Source organism: Halichoerus grypus, chromosome 5, assembly GCF_964656455.1.
Source record: "Halichoerus grypus chromosome 5, mHalGry1.hap1.1, whole genome shotgun sequence".
Taxonomy (NCBI): Eukaryota; Metazoa; Chordata; class Mammalia; order Carnivora; family Phocidae; genus Halichoerus; species Halichoerus grypus.
The window spans coordinates 144261852-144282430 of record NC_135716.1 but is presented as its reverse complement, the minus strand read 5'-3'; the positions used below and the strand labels follow the sequence as shown (position 1 = coordinate 144282430).

The 20579-nt window shown below is 47.3% G+C and overlaps 1 protein-coding gene across 3 annotated transcripts in view; it reads right to left on the bottom strand.

Annotated features, from left to right (window-relative positions):
- Nucleotides 1–312: 312 nt before the first annotated feature.
- USP24 (ubiquitin specific peptidase 24) overlaps nucleotides 313–20579 on the bottom strand; it is a 134203-nt gene continuing 113936 nt past the window's right edge. For 2 of the 3 annotated variants that reach the window (XM_078073094.1, XM_078073095.1), the window contains exons 57-68: nucleotides 18325–18441; nucleotides 17810–17902; nucleotides 16434–16536; nucleotides 14808–14929; nucleotides 13768–13881; nucleotides 11852–11917; nucleotides 9712–9778; nucleotides 8470–8548; nucleotides 6438–6513; nucleotides 5952–6038; nucleotides 5288–5398; nucleotides 313–3070 (exon numbers count right to left, since the gene is read on the bottom strand). In XM_078073094.1, the coding sequence (XP_077929220.1) occupies nucleotides 3008–3070; nucleotides 5288–5398; nucleotides 5952–6038; nucleotides 6438–6513; nucleotides 8470–8548; nucleotides 9712–9778; nucleotides 11852–11917; nucleotides 13768–13881; nucleotides 14808–14929; nucleotides 16434–16536; nucleotides 17810–17902; nucleotides 18325–18441 (1098 nt within the window). In that variant the 3' untranslated portion in view covers nucleotides 313–3007. Of the gene's footprint in view, nucleotides 3071–5287; nucleotides 5399–5951; nucleotides 6039–6437; nucleotides 6514–7031; nucleotides 8021–8469; nucleotides 8549–9711; nucleotides 9779–11851; nucleotides 11918–13767; nucleotides 13882–14807; nucleotides 14930–16433; nucleotides 16537–17809; nucleotides 17903–18324; nucleotides 18442–20579 lie in introns of those variants that run through there. The other variant, XR_013448171.1, reaches the window with a different exon arrangement.

Here is a 20579-nt window from a genome sequence, read left to right as displayed (position 1 = left end):
CCAGGGATGTGATTTCTACTGGGACCACTTGGGAGGCCTCAGAGCTATGGGGGAGATGTCTGTAGGCCATCAGCCTGAGCCTGGCATCCTTATCCAAGCTCGGCAAACGAATCCTAAAATGGTCAGGCTATGCAGAGGAAAGAACCGCAAAAGGCTTACAAGAGCCATCACCCCTCATTATTAAAGAGGGGCCTGATTCACCTCATCAGCGCCAAGTTCCGAAAGCAACCCCAGAGCCATCTCGCACCAGGCCATGGGCCCGGGGCGCCCCTCCCCACACCGAGCAGAAGAAGGTCGGCCGGACTCCAACTCTACATTTTTGAAAAATTTATTTTATACCCTTAGAAGCTAAGAACTCTGCCACTCATGAACCAAATTTAGGATTAAGATTCTCCCCTAGTTTATCTACTTCCTTTTGAAATTTTATAAACAAGATTTTGTACACAAGAGGTAGCAGAGGAAAATTCCAGTCTGCTTGTTCCAAGCTCAAAAGGTAACTGCACACATCTCAATGTTAGCAGGGGGGGTGGGGCAAGACAGGGGAAGTCCGAGGACACGATGCTCTGGGTCCTACCATTTCTTCTAGTTGCCAGTGACCGTGTGAGTACTCCAGGAGAAGTCATGGGCAAGATACCCGCTGGGCTGCTCGTTTGTTTTCCTTCCCAGATGGCTCCGAGGGGCAGGCGTGGCACCCTACGGTGGGCCTCGCTGAGGGAGTGTCTTGAGAACACACAGCATTGAGTTAGTTGTGCAATTCCTACTCGATGTGCAGACCATTTTGAAAGGTTTATAAAAACATCTTCGTCCAAAAAATTGGCAGTAAAAATGACTCTTCCAAGGTAAGCCTGTCATAATTGTCACTTTGTTGTACATTAAAAAAAAGTCCTCAGCAGGTTTGTTGCAGACTGCAGCCGCTGGAAATCAAGTGGTTCCTGGCAAAGAGGAAGTGATGGTCATTGCAGCAACAACACAAACAAACTTAACCAGAGCGTATGATACACAACAGTGATGGGTGATCCTGATGGAGCCTTACAGTGAGGACAGCAGGTGCTAGGGGTGGTGGGAGGCGTTGTTTCCATAGGAAATAAGGGACTAGAAGTGGCAATTTCACTCCTGAATTTGGGCTCCTGAGAGTGCAGTTGCCAGTGATGATATCCCAACACAGATCATCACTGGCATTTCAAGGTCATGTCCTACACAATCGTTTTGTGAGGATGGGGGTGGAGAGCAGGCTGTGGTGTGGGCGGTTAGGAAAACAGTAGGACATGGGAGTATTTATGAACTCAAAATCAATTTTAAAACATCACATTTGAAATTCCAAGAACAGCAGAACCATGTAAAATTTGCCAACTCCTTCTGACCAATTCTCTGAGGGCGCAGTTCTGCTCTTAAATGCAGCCCCGTCTGCAGTGTCCTTGACAATGGCCATCGCTAGGCTGTGGGGGCTGTAGACACACATACAAACTGTGGTCCGGCTGCACAGTCACTTCAACGTTTAGTGGCGAAGGGGCTGGGGGCTGGAGTGCACAGCAGTGAAAGGTGTCTGTCGTGTGTCCACACAATGCGGAAGCCACCAAAAAGGCACTTTGGGGCTGGCCACGCCTCTTTGACTTGGCAAATCTAACCAACAGGGGCAACCTGGCACTTCCTAAGCTTCCCTACGTGCACGGGGAGTTGGAAACAAGGCAGAACACGAAACTAAAGGCAAAATAGGGTTGAAAATGTGTGTAGAAACTCAAAATACAAAATGTACAAAATATATGAAATACGTTGGCATATCCCCTTCTCCCCTCTGGAGAAAGGGAAGCTGGTTATCTAATCTGAAATGAGTGGATGGTGGTATACTTGGGAAATACCAACAAAATGGACAGCTGTTCAATTACTTTCTGGCTATTTCTGGGAAAATAAATCTTTGTCTCTTTTCAGTGTTCATTAGTCATGTTGAAAAGAAACAGTCTCAAGTTCCTTCTCCACATTAAAATTACTACAACTCACAGAGCAGTGCTTCTCACCTCAAATATTTAACTTCATTTACAACCAGTACCAAGGGTTTTAGTAATTATATCTTAAGCAAAAGCAAATGATTGCAGATCACATGATTTAAGACTACAGTTTATTCAATATGTCTCCAAGCATTAAAAAGATGATTTTATGAAGTCAAACTCAATAAAATTATAATTTAAAGTGCTTTTTATTTTGCGGTTTTCAAAATTTGGGGAAAAATTCCATAACTGATTGATGTCAAAGAATGCACCTTGTACTTCTGGAGGACATTTTTTTTTTTTTATTGCTCTTTTCAACCTCAATTATATCAGAAAAATACCTTAAAGAGCATAATAAATTTCCCAATTTTTGATCCTGGTAACATTTCATCAAGATCCAACTTTTATGCCCAGGGCTCTCATCCTGACCCGCCTGAAATTCTATACAAATAGGGAGACATATTAAATACAAAGGTCTGTGTAAACGGAGTTCTTTAACTACTATTTTACAATGAAAAGGAATTTTATCACCTATCTTTACATCATTTTAAATTGGATATTCCTATTCAATGTTACTGCAAGATTAAAAATTTGCCCCCCACATATCTAAAGGCAGCTTGCTTTTTTTTTTAAATATAAAAACCAAAGGGATTTCTTTTGTAGCATTATAGGGAAAGCAATGGCTTTACCCCATTCACTCTTGTATGTTCGTAACAAAAAAAGTCTGCCACCGGCTTTATTTCCTAGAATCTCCACAGAAACGTGAATCCCCGTGCGGACTGTGCCCCAGGATGGCTGATCCGGGGGCAGGAGTTCTCCCACTGCCAAACAGCTCCTGAACCTTCTCCAGGGGCCAAGAGTGCCTTCTTTAAAAACACACACTCCTCTGGGATCACGGCAGGCCCCCCTAGTCCAAGCTTCGGGCTCTTCTAAAGGGCTCAAGGGTGAGAATCTGATTTCCAAACAGCGCTGAGCACCCGGGAACTGAGCTGACTCCTCACTGCGCGCTCGGTGTGCCTGTTCCTCTAGGGATCCACGTCGTCAAGGTCACTTCTCAACTCGCCTATCATCATGGGGGACTCTGAACCCTTTGAAAAGAGAAGGAAGTTCACTTCATGCACGGTAAAGTTAGAGAAAAGTTTCTCTGTGCCCACTGACCTGTGTTCGGTAAATGAGTGCATTTAACAACTGAAAGTTTATCAAAGGATAATAAAACAGAAATGTAACACCTTATATTTGACGGTTCCCGATTATGCACAACTCTCATTTCCATGTTCTCCCAGTCACTGAAGGCACCCAGCGACTAGGCAACAGTGCCACAGCGCTCGTGAGAACTCGGGGGGGCACCGAGACGGGGCGGCTGTGCGCCGGGCACTGCGCCACTCTGCCGGAGATGGCTCTGGGTCACTCCTGAATTCTGCTTCTGTCAGCAGCTGTGGCCTTTGGTTTGCACACTAACAAAGTTCTGAATGCCTGCCGTGTGTCCTGGGGCTGCTGGTGGTGGGGGTGGGGAAGGAACAGGGAGTCTCTGCAAAGTGACACATAAGTCTCTGCAAAGTGTCTCCAGTGGAAGACAGACCGGGGCGGGGGGAGGAGGCCCGAGGTGGAAGGAAAAAAAAGGCATTTGATAAACTACAAGAAGACCATTGGTATCCAGAAGTCAGAAAATGAAGGGGGCGGAGGTAGGCAGGGGCCACATCAAGCAGGACTGTGCTGAAGATTCTGGCCTTTACCCTGACAGCAATGGAGAGCCATCGAGGGTTTAAGCAGACGAAGTAGAGGGAAGCAAGAGCGAGGCAGGGAGTTCTCACAAAGCCCCAAGACACTAAGGTGCTTAGGACAATGGAACAGATGCACGGGAGAGATTTAAATGGTCAACCTGGCAGGACCGGTGAGTGGACTGCAGTGTGTCCGGGGCACAGGGTGCTGTTTATGATAAGGACACAGAGGGAGGCCAGCTCCGGTGGGGGTGGGTGGAGGCATGGGGATGGTGGGTGTGAGGTGTCTTTGAGGAAGAGAGCTGGACTGTCCTGTGTGGCACCTGTAAGAATCAAGGTGGTGGAGACGGAGAAAGAACAGCTGGAGGGGTTGGAGGAAGGCTGGGAGAGCGAGGTGCCATGGAAGCCCCGGGAGAGAGTGTTTCCAGAAGGGAGGAGTGGCCACCAGGGTCAGATGCTGCAGAGCGCTCCACTACGATGAGGCCTGAGAAGTGTAGGCTACTTGTCACCGGACCGCTGAGCCAGCCACGGGGCAGGGAGCCAGCCTGGAAGAGGTCGAAGGAAGAGGGAGAGAGAAGAAACTGCAAGTCTGGACCATTCTTTGGAGAAGTCTGGCTGTGAAGAAGGGGAAAGAAGGCAGGGGATAAAAGGGAAGAAGAGTTTTTTTAAAAGGATAAGGGAGAGCGGAGTGTGTCGAAACACTGCGGGAGGGGATGTGCAGAGAGGGAGGGGTCAGGCTGTGTGTGTGTGTGTGTGTGTGTACACGCGTGTGCACACACTGGCACGGGCTGAGTCTGGCAGCTGCAGGAGCTTCTGTCCTACAGCCATTATGTTCTCTGCAAATGAAGTAGGCGAAGAGGTAAGCTGCTGAGCACCATCCCGGGTTAAACTGCATCACGGTGCTGAGCTTCCACGTCCCTTCTGGAAAGTAAGGGTTAACAGGGACCTCACAGGGTGGTTATGAGGATCTGAAAGGTTAAAAAAATAGCACAGACAACATCAACAAGATTCATTTAACCAGGCCTCTGTGCCAAGCACTGTGGTGGAACTCCAGAGACCACCCTCCCGGCACACGCCATTACGGGTACGCCTGCTTCACCAGTGAGCTCTCCATACATACTTCATTCCTTTGCCCACTAGACTGAGCAGTACTGAAAATGTTCATTTTATTTTTTTTTAATAAGCTTAAAGGTATTCTTTGACTCCCCTGACAAGTGGGTATTTCAATGGCCCTTCCAGGGTCTGTGTTTCCAGGAAGGCTGGTGAGAGTCAAAGGTGGAGGGGGTGATTTGTGGCAACCCGGCAGAATGAAGAGACCCTGCTGGGAGGAACACTGCCGCGGCCTGGCTTTATCAGGCCCAGCTCCAAGGCGACAGCGCTGCCCGCCAGAGCCTGAGGCCAGAGCCTCGTGGAAGCTTCACTCGGCAGCACTGTTCCACCTGGAAGCACACTGCTGGTGAGCCCCGGACAGGGAGCACTAGCGGGCGGGGCTGGTGTCTCCTCTTTTTCTTGATTACAAAAATTCTTTTTGGAAAACTTGAGAGCAGGTGGTGCCCTTTCCCATGAGGACGTGGGCCACTGCTATACCTGTTGTAAATGCCTCTCTCCGTTCTCATTGGCGGGACTGCTCTCCGACCCGTTACTGCTTCCCGATTGCTCTTTCTCATTCAGCAAAGCTGTGGCATAGGCTAACGTGTCCTGTGAGAGATTGAAACACAAGAGGAAAAGTCAGGGGGTGTGCGGTGGCAGCAGTGCCACCAAAGAAGACAACCCTTCACTTGACTGCTGGAGGCGGTGGGAGCCTCCCGGTAGTGCCCACCCGGCAGCCACCAGCGCGCCCCTCAACCTCTGTGACCCACACTGCTTTTCTTCTGGCACATAATTTGCCAACTGCCCACCAACATGCTGTCTTCACAGAAATTCGCCTCTTCTGCCCCCTCTCATTTTTCTTTTTTAAAGATTTTATTTATTTATTTGATGAGAGAGAGAACACAAGCAGGGGGAGCGGCAGGCAGAGGGAGAAGCAGGCTTTCCCCCGAGCAGGGAGCCCGATGCGGGGCTCGATCCCAGGACCCCGGGATCATGACCTGAGCTGAAGGCAGACGTTTAATGACTGAGCCACCCAGGCGCCCCAGCCCCCTCTCATTTTTAACCTACACCTCTTGTCTCGGAGGCTGTGGCTTCTGAGAAACACACTGAAAATCCTACCTGTGGGATTTCAAGCCACGTAAAACCAAAAGAGAAGCCTCACCTGAGCTGAAATTGTTCGCTGAAAGGTTTTTCCAGTTGATGTTTCATTAGAGACATTACTCTGTGGTGTCCAATAATGTTCTGACATCTGAGATGGAAGGTCAAAAACGCCATCAGACACGACACACACGCCCACGTGAGTCCACAATTACTGCCATTAGGTATTTGAATATAAAAAGCATCTAACACGGCACACAGATCGACCCAGATCTACCACACCGGCAGGATTTTACGTTCACTCTTGAGTTCAGTGAACCACTAGGTCTCAGATATTCACCCCTGCTCCCTCACCTATGAAGTTCAGACACTGTATCGAGACACGAACTTCATGCGTAGAGATAGCTATCGTATCAACTGGACTGAAAAAAGTTGGAAGTCTGAAAATAACTCTGAGGCCAGTCTCCAAATGAAGAGCTTTTCCCTGACAAGACGTGCTGTTACTGATCCCCGCGTGACAGCCAGCAAGGCTCAAGCTGCAGTGAGTTACCTTCTTCTGCAGCCACTGCACCGCCCAGCTCCAGTGGTGGGAGTTCTCCTTGAAGTAGTCCTTGGCAGCAGGGCACCTGGGGGGTGTACGAGCCAAATGGTTCCTTGCAAATATACTTGGTTCATCTATACTACCTTTTGATTTCGATACACAGATGCAACTTTCACTGAGGTTCAGTTGTATTTCTACTAAGTTTTTACTTGTTTTGGTTTGGATACACTCCCATGTGTAAACTTCGAGAGGCAGAAAAAGGTAAATGTGTAGTGAAAAGTCTCTTATCTAGAATGACCTCATCCACTCAGTTCTAACACGGTTCAAAGATGGAAACTAAAAAATAAAACAAAAAACCCCCCCCACAACACATCATCCATTTAATAAGAGAAATGATTCTTAAAAGAATCAAACTGGTCTTTAAATTTTTGTGATTTGAGTAAGAATGATATTAGGGGAAAAACAATTTTAAAGTGTGGTCCTGGAGCCCTCTTTGCATTTTTCCTTGCCCACTTGGAAAGCTGTCCTTCACATTCAAAGACAGTATTGACGGCGACACTGTGTGTATAGAATGGAGGGATGGAGGACACGCATCAGACATACCATGCGGCCCCATCAAGATTTGGAAATGCCATTTAGGCAAGTACTTCTGCTGTCTCGCTGCCAACATCAAGCCTAGTTAACGCACCCACGATTGTGGCAGGATGGCCTCCATCTGTGTCCACAATGCTATGTCATCTGGAAAAGGCACGTTCACGCATTACTTCGACCAGGCTCTCAATTCATCTGCTGAGGACGCTCACATGCAGCAGCTGAGGCTCAACAGATTTCTTACTCTTATTTTGGCACAAACCCAAGGATGGCAATCCCCATGCTTAAGAGTCAGTAAAAATCTGGAGCAAAATCAGTGACGCTCTAAGGCAGGCTGGGTGGGGACTCAGTGGCAGCCGTGCAGCCCGTCCGGAGCTGCTGGCCCGCGTACTACCCCGCGGAGCTGAGGCGGCAAGCCACGAAGGCCCCTTCTAACACTGAGAACCTTTGCTCTCCATGTGGCTGTCGGCTAATGAATGGACCAAGACAACGTGCTACAGCTGTACAAGGGGGTGGTATTCAGCCTTAAAAAAGGAAGGAAGTTCCGGCACAGGCCAGAACACAGATGAACCCGAGCGCCTCAGCCTAAGTGAAATAAGCCAGGCACAGAAGCACAAATCCTGTACGATTCCACTTAGGGGAGGCACCTGGAGTCGTCAAATTCATAGAAAGTAGAAGGGTGGTTGCTTGGGGGAGCGGGGGCGGGAGTGCAGGGCTGGTGTTGAGTGGGGACTGAGCTTCAGTCTGGGAAGATGAAGACGTTCTGGAGATGACGCTGTGACGGCTGCCCCATAAAGTGAAGGAACTTATTGACGCCACCGACGGGGATGCCTCAAGAGGGTTAAAGTGACCAATGTGATGTTGCGTGTAGCGTGCCGCCGCTCGACAAAGAGCGAGCCCCTGCCCGGAAGGCCGTGAGCTGTGCTGCAGCCCTCGCTCCGACTGCAGGCACGGCCCTCACTCCGCCCGCGACGTGCGGCTGGCTGGCCGGCCTCACAGAGCTGTTGCAGACATTGAATGAGAGAGGACAGTGCCTGGGGTCACGAGTCTAAGCAGCTAAGACACGATTCTGTCTCTTGAGAGACTGTTTTCAAAGTGGGGACCTAGAACCTGACGGAGCTGGTAGTGAAGCTACATTACCGAAAGCTATCTCAAACCAAAGTTCATGAACTCTTGCTGGGAAGGTCCCCGAATCTGCCTTGATTCCTGCCTTTCCCGCACAAGGCCTGCTGATTTAGCCTTTTTCTTGGATTCCATAAGATCTGCGGCTCCTCTGACACCCCCCTTCACAGCTCTTCGAGATCACGTGACTAGGTTTCCGAACCATCCAAGCAAGCATGCCCTGAGTCAGACTCTCTAGGAACTAAACCAAGGGAGACTGGTTTCCCGGTCCTATCTGACTTGTAACTGAAGACACCAGTTCCTCCCTGCATTTTGAGTCGATACTTACTTTTGAGCAAGAGTTACGAGAAATTTGACACACTGGTAGCAGCGACTGCTGTCCACGTGGTTGCTGTGGTGCATCAGGGCTGAGTGAAGAGAAGAGGGAATTGTGACAAGAAAGCATGACACGGAAAGTGGGTCCCAGTAACGCCACTTTCTTCTCCTGAACGTTCACAACCAACTGGTTTGAGTAGCAGAGAGGGCACTTAACACAAAGCATGGCAGTGCGGCTCAACAGGATCCCCCAAATTGTAATGGGCAGAGACACTGCTTTCAATGGTATTCCAGAAACATATGTGGCGGTGGGAGTTTGGCTTTTGGGAGAACTGAAAGAAGCTCAAACTTCCACAGCTGATTATTCACTCAGACCTCCAAACTTTTCCATGCTCCTGACAGAAGAGCGGTTACAACACTTTTCAGTTTGATAAATGAAAATTTATGATATGTGTTAGGTTCAACAAATGCTTCCTACTCTGTGCTTTGTGGATATAAAAATAAATATCCTTGGTGTGGGCTCTCGAGGAGCGTACGGCCCGGAAGTTCCAGAGAAGCCGGGCGCCACTTGCTGGCCTGCGATGCTGCAGCTACACAACTTTTTAGCTCACATTACTTTGCTGCAATAAGAGCAGGTCTTCAATCTCTTGCCACAGAACAAAATCTAAAATGACTCAGATTAACTGGAAATACTGGCGGGGTGGTGGGTGTTGGAGAGGACAATTTCTAACCACACTTTTTCTAAGAAACAGCTCATTAAAGGCACTTTAGCCTTCTGAAAAAGAAAACTGCAAAAAGCTTTTATGAGTAGATAAATTTGGGTGCATTAATACCACAGGTAAAAAAATAAAACCAATCCCATTTCATGAGCTTGACAACATCCTGAGCCTGAGGTTTTAGTTTCTCCCTCCCTGATGGCTGCAGAGTGGACTGAAAGATTTCTGGCATCAGAAAGTAGCCTTTAGCTTGTTGAAAAAAGTCACGGCACCCCTGACTCTTAGCCGACCCAGTAAGAGGACCCCAAGCTGCACTTTGCTGACTCAAGGGGGAGTGTCCAGTTGGTAAGATCCTCTGGTTTCACGTCTCCTGACCGGAACGCGGGAGCCCATGGCCCCAACAGGCCTCTCCCGGAGCCCTCGCTGACCTGCGCCGGGGCCGAGTGCCGGGGCAGACCGGTCGGGGAGGAGGCCAGCCAGAACAACAGGCTGTCTGTGCATCTGCTACAGACATTTCTCAGGAAGGCCAGGCTACTTGCCTAATAATCCATTTTCTGTCTCAAATACAAATTTGACTCGCTCCACTTGTATGGGATCTTCAATGACCTGTGACAGAAGGAGACAAAGACTGGTAAATGAACGAAGGAACTTGTATGAGGCCACTCAGTGGTGTCTTTTAAAAATGATTCTGTTCAAGAGATTAATTTAGTTCTTAACAAAACCCAATATAAATGAACAACAACATGTCACTGGCTTGTATCTCAACAGTGTCTTAAATTTTATTTTATTATTTTAAATACAATGTACTCCCTGATGTGGGGCTCGAACTCATGACCCCAAGATCAAGAGTCACATGTTCTACTGACTGAGCCAGCCAGGCGCTCCTTAAATTTTAAGCTAAAGATGAAAAATTATTAAGTAATAGTTGAAGACGCATTCATTTCTCATCTCCGTGTTCTTACTTGCTACCTCTGTAGTTTTCCACAGGAAGCTACAGTGGGCTACAAGGATGGATATTTCATGATCCCAAGGATAAGCGGTTTAGGGTCTAAACTGTTTACCAAGACCGTGTCGGAGTTTTGCTCCGATACAGGCTCGAGCTGCTGCCAGGAGGTTTATGCCACGCCCCGCGGGGCTGAAACTGTGTCCTGCTCATGGCTGGACTTCTAGTGCCTGGCACTGACCTGTGCGCAGGGCAGTAACCTCAGTGGTTTGCTGCTGAGCAAACAATACACAGTCCGACTCCTGAGGAGCAACAATCTTCCGTATTTTGTCAAAGTACTAGGATCAAAAAGGAGATAAAGGACCAGAGAGATAGGCTTTTTATAAATGCCATCCATGATGTCTGTCCTTGTTCAGAAGTGTTTATTAAATGCCCACTCTGTGCCCAGGCCTATGTTAAGTCTTAGGGAACTAAAGGGAACCTGGTCTCTCCCTCTGTTTAGTGAGCCCTGGGCTGGGCGCTCATGGGCTCATACCCAGTCACCAAAGTCTACGGTTTCTCTTTCCCAAACACATGGAGACCACACCTATGTGGTCTTCCAATTCCACCCTGGCTTCCTTCTTCAGTCAGTCCTTCAAAACAAGTACCAGCGGAACCTTTCTAACCTAAATCAAATCACGTCACTCTCCTGTTAAGGCCTGCCCATAGTGCCCATCGGTGACGGCAGAGGTTGCAACTGAAACATCTACAGAGGCCAGGATGACAAGAAACGGACAAAGTGGGCTAGGTACTACGATATGAGGCAGCGAGGACAGAGGGCGACTGGGTAGCACATGCCTCATCAGAGGGGGGCGAGCTGACTGCTCTAGGGGATGGGGGCAGACGGGAAACGGGGCCAATTCATCACACTACCTGGTTTCTCAGGATAGGCCAGAAGCCAGAAATCACAAAACAGAACAACTTTGGGTCAAATAAAATAGGCATATAGGCAGAACCTGGCCACCTGTGTGCAACCAAGGGCCTACGGGAAAAAGCCCACATGCTCTGGGTACCGGCAGCCTTTCATGATCTGGTCTGGGCTTTTCTCCCCAAGCCCTCATCAGTTCCCTCTTCTGGTCACGCCACTTACTTACTTACAGTCCCTGCACACCAGCTCTGGTGGCCAGCATGGGCTCTGGGGCCAGCTGCCTGGCTCAAATCCTGGTTCTGTCACTTTAACTCGAGGGTGGCCTTGGGCAAATCCCTCTTCACGCAGCATGTCACTGCTTACAACTGAACTCTGCCCTGCTTTTCATACTTCTGAAACTGGGACACATCCTACAGTCAATTACATTCCAGTTTCGTGGCTTGTAAGCAGTATTTCTAGTAGCCCACATAGAGAGCCAATGGTGTCTTAGATTTGAACGAACCGTAGAGCCAGCAATTCACCTCTGATGGCTATCACGAGGTTTAAAGGAGACAACGTCTGTGCGCAGCACGGTCCCCCACGCAAGGTGAGGCCGTCCACGCTCCCTGGCTCTCTGCACTGTCCCTCCTGGATTGTCTAGCTCCCTCCCTGGTCTCCTACCACTTGCCTCTCAGCCAGTAATGACAAAAACCTGACTCCTACAGAGGACTCATAAGTGCAGACCAAGTGAGTGCAAAACGATACAAAGGCACACACTTCTGTTTACAAACATGTGCTGACTAGTACACTTAATCAAGAGCACAAGGGGATCAGAACATCTTTCACTTACCAGTATCTCATGAAGCAGTTGGAACGTATTCTTTAACTCATGGGGTGGAGCTGTTTCTAGTTGGTTCTGAAATATTTTTCAAAAGCATAAAGGTTCCAGTGAGTCTTCAGTGGAAAGCCCGTCCGAGCGGCCAGCAACAGGGCTGGCCTCAAGCTCTACTTCTACCGCTATCACTTGCCCTCGCTGGGCCTCAGTTTGCCCGAATGCTAAACCTGGGGCTAATGCAGTCTCCATGGACTGCAGCACTGCCACGCTCTCCCACTCGACTATGACATTAGGAAGGAGAGAGAAAGAAAGGCAGAAAGGAAAGGAGAGAATTTTAAGTGAACAGGCCCAAATTTCTGTTTCTGTTTCCTTCATACACATCCTGTTCCGTTTTCCAGGATATGTGCTCTGGGGTAAGTACGCTATGAGGGACGTACGTAAGAACAGTCAGCTTATGACACAGAAAACTCTGCCACGAGTTCCTTTTTGCTAAGGAAGGTGTGAGGGTTCGTAAGAGTCACACTGCTCTGCGCCTGCAGCCTCGTGCGTGTGTACCGTGGGGGAGGACACGGCCTTACAACACCGCCCTTCCGAGGCGCCAGGCCCGCCGCGTCTTTACCCTCTGTGAGGTCAAGTCATACCTCCCGCCACTTTATAGACAAAGAGATCGCCTGAGGTCATATAATGAGTGAAGGGTCAGAAGAAAAACTCAATCACCTCTGATACGGGGCTGCACGGAAAGAGGCTGAAGGCAAACACATTGTCCTAAGAGCCTGAACACACAGTCCCGATCAGCTGCTGCCTGTCCGCACTACCTGTGTCACCATTACAAACCCCGGGGCAGGCACGAAGCGTGGCAGAGATCCCGTGGGCAGGGACGACTATAAGCAGTGTACATTCACAGAGAGAGGCCCGCAAGGACACATATCCAGGTGACAGTACTGATCCCTGGGGAAGGGCGGACAGGGGACAAGGTTGGTTGGTGGCAGTTCAAGTGGACTTTGGCCTTATTTGTAGGTTTTAATTTTTCACAAAAAAAAAGCAGACAGGTATTATCCATGTAATTCAACATTAAAGATGAAAAATAAAACCTAATAAAAATATGTGCAGACTTGCCCCGCGTCGGGCTCCTTGCTCAGCAGGGAAGCCTGCTTCTCCCTCTCCCATTCCACCTGCTTGCGTTCCCTCTCTCGCTCTCTCTCTCTCTCAAAAAATAAATAAAAATCTTAAAAAAAAAAAAAATATGTGCAGACTTAAAGGTTTTCCTGGTAATCCCCAGAAAGGCAGTGAACAAGTTGCTTCAGAGCACAGCCCTGGAGCCAGACCGCCAACGCTCAGATTCCCACTCTGCCACTTACTAGTTGTGTCACACGGGGCGAGAGTCACTTACTCTGTGCCTCAGTTTCCTCAACTGTAAAATGGTGACGATAACAGGACTGAAACTGGAAAACCGTTTTACATAATAATGGTCACCACAGCATATCATTAACTATGAAATATATTCTAAATAGTTAAAGATTGAGCCCAGTACAAATGTGCCTCACTAGGAAGGGAATGGCTAAGTAAATTATGCTACACAAGATGATGACATATCCTCAGAGATAACTTAATGATACGGGGAAATACTTCTAATGTCAAGTGGAAAAAAAAAGACACAGAATAACAAAGTCAGTAAAATTCCAGTCTGTTAAAATACACGCAGAGAAAATAAAAGGAGACCTGGGAGAATGTTCATGGTGATTATCAATGAATGGTGAGACTCTGAGTTCTTTTTATTCTGTATTTTTTTAAAAATGGGCCTGTACTATTTTTATGATCAGGAAAAGCAACTGAGGTTATTAAAAGAAGCCTATTGCCTGGAAGCAGAGGAATACTTCCCGGAGTCTCCGTGGCAGGCTCTCGGCTCTCGCCGGGCCTCACTGAGGCCCTACCTTAATGAAATGCAGCACGGTGAAGGAGAGATGCTCATTACAGAAACAGCAGTACACCACCATCTCGATGAGCGCCAGGAGCGAGCCCGTCAGCTCTCGCAAGGCAAACATTACCTAGTGCGGGAGCATAAAAGGAGTCAAGTTTTCTTAGGTCACAGTTAACTGTCGATACGTTGTTTCTGATTTTAACAGAAATGTACTCAGACTTAAGATCTTCAACATCCCCTCAAAATAGGCTTTCTTTAGAACTGCTACGGGACTAAGTCTGTCTGAACAAAATCTGCAAATGTGCACCTTTTTTTCCCGGGAGTCACTTTCATCAGATTTTCAAAGGGAAATTCGCCAAATATATGCCCCCAGAACTAAATTAAAAGAATCACTGACAGATCCCCAAAGTAAACAATGTTAAACTAAAAAAACTTAAAAAAAAAAAAAAAAAAAGAGATACATAGCACAGCACTATTGACATGATTAAAAAACCAGCATGACACACGGCTCAGGGGTTTATACATGTAAATCAAGTTTTGGAAGAGGAACTGGAGGATTAAGTTCTCAAGAGGAGGTAGCTCTGGGCAGAAGGGGAAGGGGCCCAGGCTGCAGATGGGCCGCACAGTGTGTGGTGCAACGGGGGCCGTGAGCAGCCCACTCCCACACTCCTGCGGTTTATAAAACACGTGTGCTCCAGAGTTGTGGTATTTCAGGACCAGAGACACACACAAAAGATGGGGAACAAAATCCTCTGAGAATAAACTGAGTATCTGTGATTGCTGAAGAGTTGTTCACCTCCTCCTGAGACCTGGAGGGGAAATTAGCTGGGCTGGACCCAGAAGTCCGATCCCTGGTTGCAGAGAGGACTAATAAAAATTCTCTTCAGCTGCTTATTTTTTTCTGACATATACCCAGGAAGAAATATTAATTTGAAAGAACCATTTCTTCTCTTAACATCACAGTGACACATGGAATATTACAAAAGGCATTTTTCCTCAAGTAGACAATGACAAGAAGAAAAAGAAAAAGGCTCCAGAAGACCAAGTACATACCTCTAACAGGTAAGGCTTTCCTTCAGACAGGAACAACAAGGCTTCTACTTCCTCGTGGAGGGGCAGCAGAGGGCTGGAGGGGGCGACACTAATGGGTGGCCGTTGTTTAAACATACCAGGAGCTTTAGGAGACCAAAGAAACCAAGCCTGTTTCAGTTGATGTTATTTCATGAGAGAGACACCTACAAGGTGAAGCGGTTCTCTAGAGATTCACACATGAGATGGCTGGGTACTTAGAGCCTGTTCCCTCACGGCCTAGGGGGAAGCCGGGCTCGCAGACAGGAGAAAACATGGATCTATTTCTCGCAGTGTGTGCCTAAGTTGTCGGGGTGACTGTTTAGATCTCCCAAGACAATCTTTCAAAGAAGTACAAATATAAATAGTGTATGACAGAAAATGCCCAAATGCCTCTGAGACGCCGGACAAGATACGTGTTGCTCCAACAACTGCCCTCAAACACTGGCCACCACCACCTATGCTAAGCAGAACTGACCAACAGGGAGGGGGTGAGTCGCCCCACGTGCTAGAAAACAAGCACCTGCACTCTGACTTTCTTTTACAAACCCGTCTGCACTCCCGAGTTAGGTAGGCAGCCTTGTCTTTTCAGGTGCATGAGTCGGAGTGAAGGAAGCATCCTGCCTCACAGCCACTGAGCGCTCCCCAGAGCACAGCGATGCTCTGTGATTTCCAGCAGATCTTCCTGGTCACACCGCATGAACGCCTGCCACAGCTGCTGCTGGTCAGAGGCACGCCTCACACCCTTCGCCCTACGCTGCTTGCCGGCTGAGGCCTGTGCAGGCTACGAGCCTGGCCGCGCTCTGGCTTCCCATGCCTCACAAGCTTGCGGAGGGGATTAAACACATAGCCCAGAGCTCCATGGAGACACAGCACACAGAAAACCCTGGATACTTTCAGCTGCTTTGTTGTATTATTATTATTATCATTGCCGTTGGTGCTGTCCTGACATGGCCTAGGAACAGTATAAAAACGTGCTATGCACGTAGATTAGAACACTGGGTAAGCACGGAGGCAACATGTGTCTCAGCTGCACGAAATGAGGACTGAGCTACTGGCTTTGGGGGACAGAACAGGAAAGGTACCAAATACATCTTACATTCAAACACATTTCAACGACATAAGCTATATCTGAATCCTCTTTAGCTCTACAAAGTACTTTAACATTTTATCTGATTAATTCTTATTACACCTGGGGAATTATGTTTTTAATATTTCCATTTGTACTGAGGATCAGAAAGGTCAGGTGGCTTGGTCAAGTTCACAATGCTAGGAGACTCCAACCCACACTTGGCTATTTTCCCCACTAGATTAGCCATGCCAATTATGGTGATGAATGAACTCTGAATTAGCCTCTAATCCCAGAGTTTTTTAATACCTGTATACCCCATCCCATCAAATAAATGATTTGACTTTCTCTTGTGACGAACTAATAAAATAGAGTGAAATTTAACATGCATTAAAACAAAAAATTTTAAAGTGTTCCTCAAATATCAAATAGCCAAATGGGAATTAATATTCATTTAATTGCTAACATTATTAGTCTCCATGCATTATCGACAAATTCACTCTTTCATTCTTCTGCTGGATTAAAGATATGTGAAAGCTCACCAACGTTCCTTTGGGATGAGACATCTGAATGCAAAACCAGTAATGCCACTGTATTATGAAGATTCCCAAATTCTCGTGCTTGTGCTGAACTCCACCGACGTATCTGTCGACAGAGAAGATAGACTGGATGTTAGTGTTTTGGTTTAGAAATGATATGAAAAGGAAGGGAAAGGATGGGCTGGCTCATGCTATTTTGAGCCATGAGTCTTTCTCAATGTCTGATAGTAGAAGAGATCAAAGCAGAAGGAAGTCATGGGTTTTAAGTTAGCTGAAGATGTTCTTTTCTTATAGACACATTAACTTGTGTTCTAAAATCATTCCATTTCTCTATTCAAGTTAGGTACTGAATGCTTCTGATGTGCTGGGTAACTTTCCTATACCCCAGTACAATGGGGAAAACCTGGGAGGCTGGGGAGCTGGTGGCCGGGCCCTCCTGTGCTATTCACCGTGCTAGGTGGATATGGGCAAGCTCTTTACCGTAACTGCACCCGACCTCTCCATGCGACGGCAGAGACGACCTACCTGCCCACTTTGTGGTTCCAATGAAACATGAAAAGTGAAAATGTTTTCCACATTATGTGTGCTCCACAAAGGTAAAACAATATGGATTATGTAACACTATTAATTACATTAAATCTTATTTAAATTACAGTCAACGTCAATCAACCGCCAGTGTCACCGGAGTCCCAGAAAGGAAGAGCGCGCAGTGAACAAAGACACTGTGAATTTCAACGCCCCGCCAACACACAGAGCGTGCTGTGCTGGCAGTACTTGGGAGTGCTGGGCACGAGAGGCGCTGCGTAAGCAGCGCTTACCATCAGTGCACGGTCACATTTTTCACATTTAAATCTGTCAAACAGAGGACATACGGTGATGGGAGAAACACGCCAGCACAGAAACGCCAAGCAGGAGAGCCATCCTGGGATCTAGCTAGCCCCACTGCCACAGACAACTTCCCTCTCGCTGTATGTGGACATCATGAGGCCACACTGCTCTGCCTCGCGGCCGCGTCCTCCCCCACTACGAGCTCCCCCACATCAGCAACCTCCGCCGGTACGGCCTTGCCCGCTGTCCCCGAGGGCACGTGGAGGCCCCGGTGCCTCTATTTCCTGAAGGCTTCTGCAACCCCCTAGTCAGAGCCCATCTTTCCTCCTAGGACACTTTTGGACTGATAGTCTCGTTAGTCATTTCCATGGTATCATCAGACTAAACTCTGCCAGGAGGCTGTAAAAACAAAGTCCAAAGAACTTTAAAAGCTATGTAGTACCAGCACCTGGACTCTTACGAGATGAGATATGTTCATCGCCACAAAGAGAGAAACCATGAGGCAACAAAACCATGGCCATCGCACGGGGCCATAAAGCAGCGGGCGTTACCTGGTTGTTTTGCCGGTTGGCCCCGAGGAGAAAGCTGGTCATGTGTCTCAGAGCGGAGTGCCTCAGAAGAAGATCCCCGGCCCGGATACCTTGCTGTCACAAGATATGGACAATGACAAGTTACAGGTCTACCCAGACAAAAATTTGTATTAAGAACACAGTTAACTGAGAAGTTGTCAGGGGTCAGTAAGTTTTGAAATGCTGTAATTTACATACAGAAAGCACCTGTTAGAACTCTGGGGTTTCAACAACCTCACACTGCTCCGCGGCGGCTGCTGCACAGGCCCCGAGGCCCTGGTTCTACTGCGGCCTCCTGCTGCCTTCAGCACCTACACCTGCTGTATCGGAATTCTGGCAGGCAACAGAGCCCACAAATGCAAATTCTTAAGAGACCCTCAGAACACCTTATCTTTAAATCCAGTATTGACCAGTACAAATTTTTTCCATGTATAAAAAATTCCTTTAGACTAGAAATCTGCTCTATTAGGAAAAGATACTAGAAAAAAATCACTTACCTTTTGTACAAAAGTGTTGAATAGGAAAAAGTACTGAGCACAGTTTTTACAGTTTTCTGGGACATCTTTATCCAACAGAGCAAGCAGTACCTCCAGTAACTGATGAAGGCTCTTTAACTGGTTAGAAGAAAGATGAAACCACGTAAAGAAAAAGCATGTAAGACCGACATTTGTAACAGGGTTAATCTGAAGTAAATCACCGTAAGAAGAAAAGTCAAGTCTGATCGATACAATCCAGTCTCAGATTCAGATGGATTTATGCTTTGGAGAGCAAAAACAGAATCATCACTTTATGTTCCAGGGAAAGACTGGTACTGTAGAAACCATTAAGAGGAAAGCCTAGTCTTGTTTTCTAGATTTCAGACTCAAGGGCAGGACTCCATGGCTAATGGTCACATTTTCTGCAGAGCCAATTTCTCTCTGTGTCTTAAAAGAAAGCAGGGGGTTTAGAGGAAACACTTCTGAATCCCTCCCTCCACTATGCTACTTCTTCACATAATCACAGATGCAAAGAATAAAAACACAGACACAGGCATAGGGGCCAGAAATCAAGCCAATGGAGCAAATGGAGAGCAACAGCCTGACAGAATGACAACGGCAATATCAACTCAACCGTGAACTTACTTGAAAGCCCGCTGACGCCTCATGGAAAGCTTTGAAAAACATTTTATTTGTTTAGAAACCATTTTGGTTATCACATTGCTTCTTCTTTCCCTCCCACCCCAACTGGTTTTGGACAAGTCCCTAGAAATGCATCTGTGACTGGAGAATTAAGACCAGCTTACTACTCTTGTTAGTTCATCTCCCCTGAAGATGGTGTTCACAGGCTTCTGAAATATTCCCATCCGTCCTGTCACACTCATTATAAATACAGTCAGACCCACATTTATATAGCACCTCATTTTCAAAGTACTTTACAATATAAAGTGGGTGGCCAGAGGCACCATTCCCATGATGGGGGGTGAAACAGACATAAAATCCATCAGCTGGATAGCGGACAGAATTCACTGAGGCAATGGCTCGCATGCTTACGTCCTCCACCACTCGCGTCCCTTCCTACCACCTGTGCTCCTGCCTCTAGAGGCTGGTGGGCTACTGTGCCCTAGCCTGACCCCACTGTAGGGAGCCTGCACTAATTCTGCTTTACCCTCTGTTTGGGCTGGCACATGGGAGGGAGGAGGACAGTAAGAGGCCCTGTGTTAAATATCTTAGAAAAGCTCCACGGGGATATTTCAGAGCAATGGTATCCAAACTGTCCTAAGTGGCTCCCAATGACCGGTTTTACATATTCTGCATCCAGGTAAGGTGAAGTTTGAAAAATGGTCTTGCTGTTTAAGCTTATTGAAAACCAGTGCCTCAGAGCAAATGTCAGCTTCTTTACAATTCCCGGAACTGAGACACGGTCTTCTTCTAGGCCCTCCCTGCAGGGCGTATTTGACCTCCTTGTTCACTCTGGGCTGAGCAAAGCTCCTGAGGTCTAACAGTGACCTCTGGGTCGGGCACTGTTGAGGGTGCCAGGTACTGTAACTGGGTTAGCATCTTTCTTGAAGGACTTGCTCAAGGTTGAACAGCAGAGTAATATCTGGATCTGAAGCAGCAATTCCTAGAATTTGCATTTAGTTTATTGAGACACACTGCCTCCAGCCAATGTCTACAAGGAGCCAATCAAATCTGCAAATAACATTTTTCAAAGTTTTCCATGTAGTGTCAGCTGTTTGAAACAGCAAACTTGGGAAGAAGTGCTATATTTGTTAGGACTTAATAACAGATTGAATAATCAGACTTACAGTATATGTCATTTATTTCCCTAAGACTTAAAATTTGGGGGGATTGAGGACAGTAATAAATACCATGGTTTGTTTTCGCATGTGTGGAACTGTGAACCAGAAAATACGTTGCGGAAAACAGAATTAGGAAGAAGAAATTCAGAAGAACAGGAACAAAGATTAGGGAGTAATAGAGACCAATGAAGAAACTATCTTGGCCGCTGCTTCTGGATGGACGGCACTATTTGGTTTGGCTGTCAATTGCCGGATTTGTATCATGCAAATAGCTTAGTAGGAAAGAGACAAAGTCAAGTGCGGCTCAAAATGCCTGTTGGTCTAGACCAGAGTCTCTAGACTCATGTTAGTCTCAGTTCAGCGAAATCTAACACAGACTCTTGAGAGAAGACTGAAAAAGGAGTACTCTAGAAAATCCTGAAGCAGACCAGAGCAGACCTAGATTCCTAGCCTATCCTGACTCCCGGGATAGGA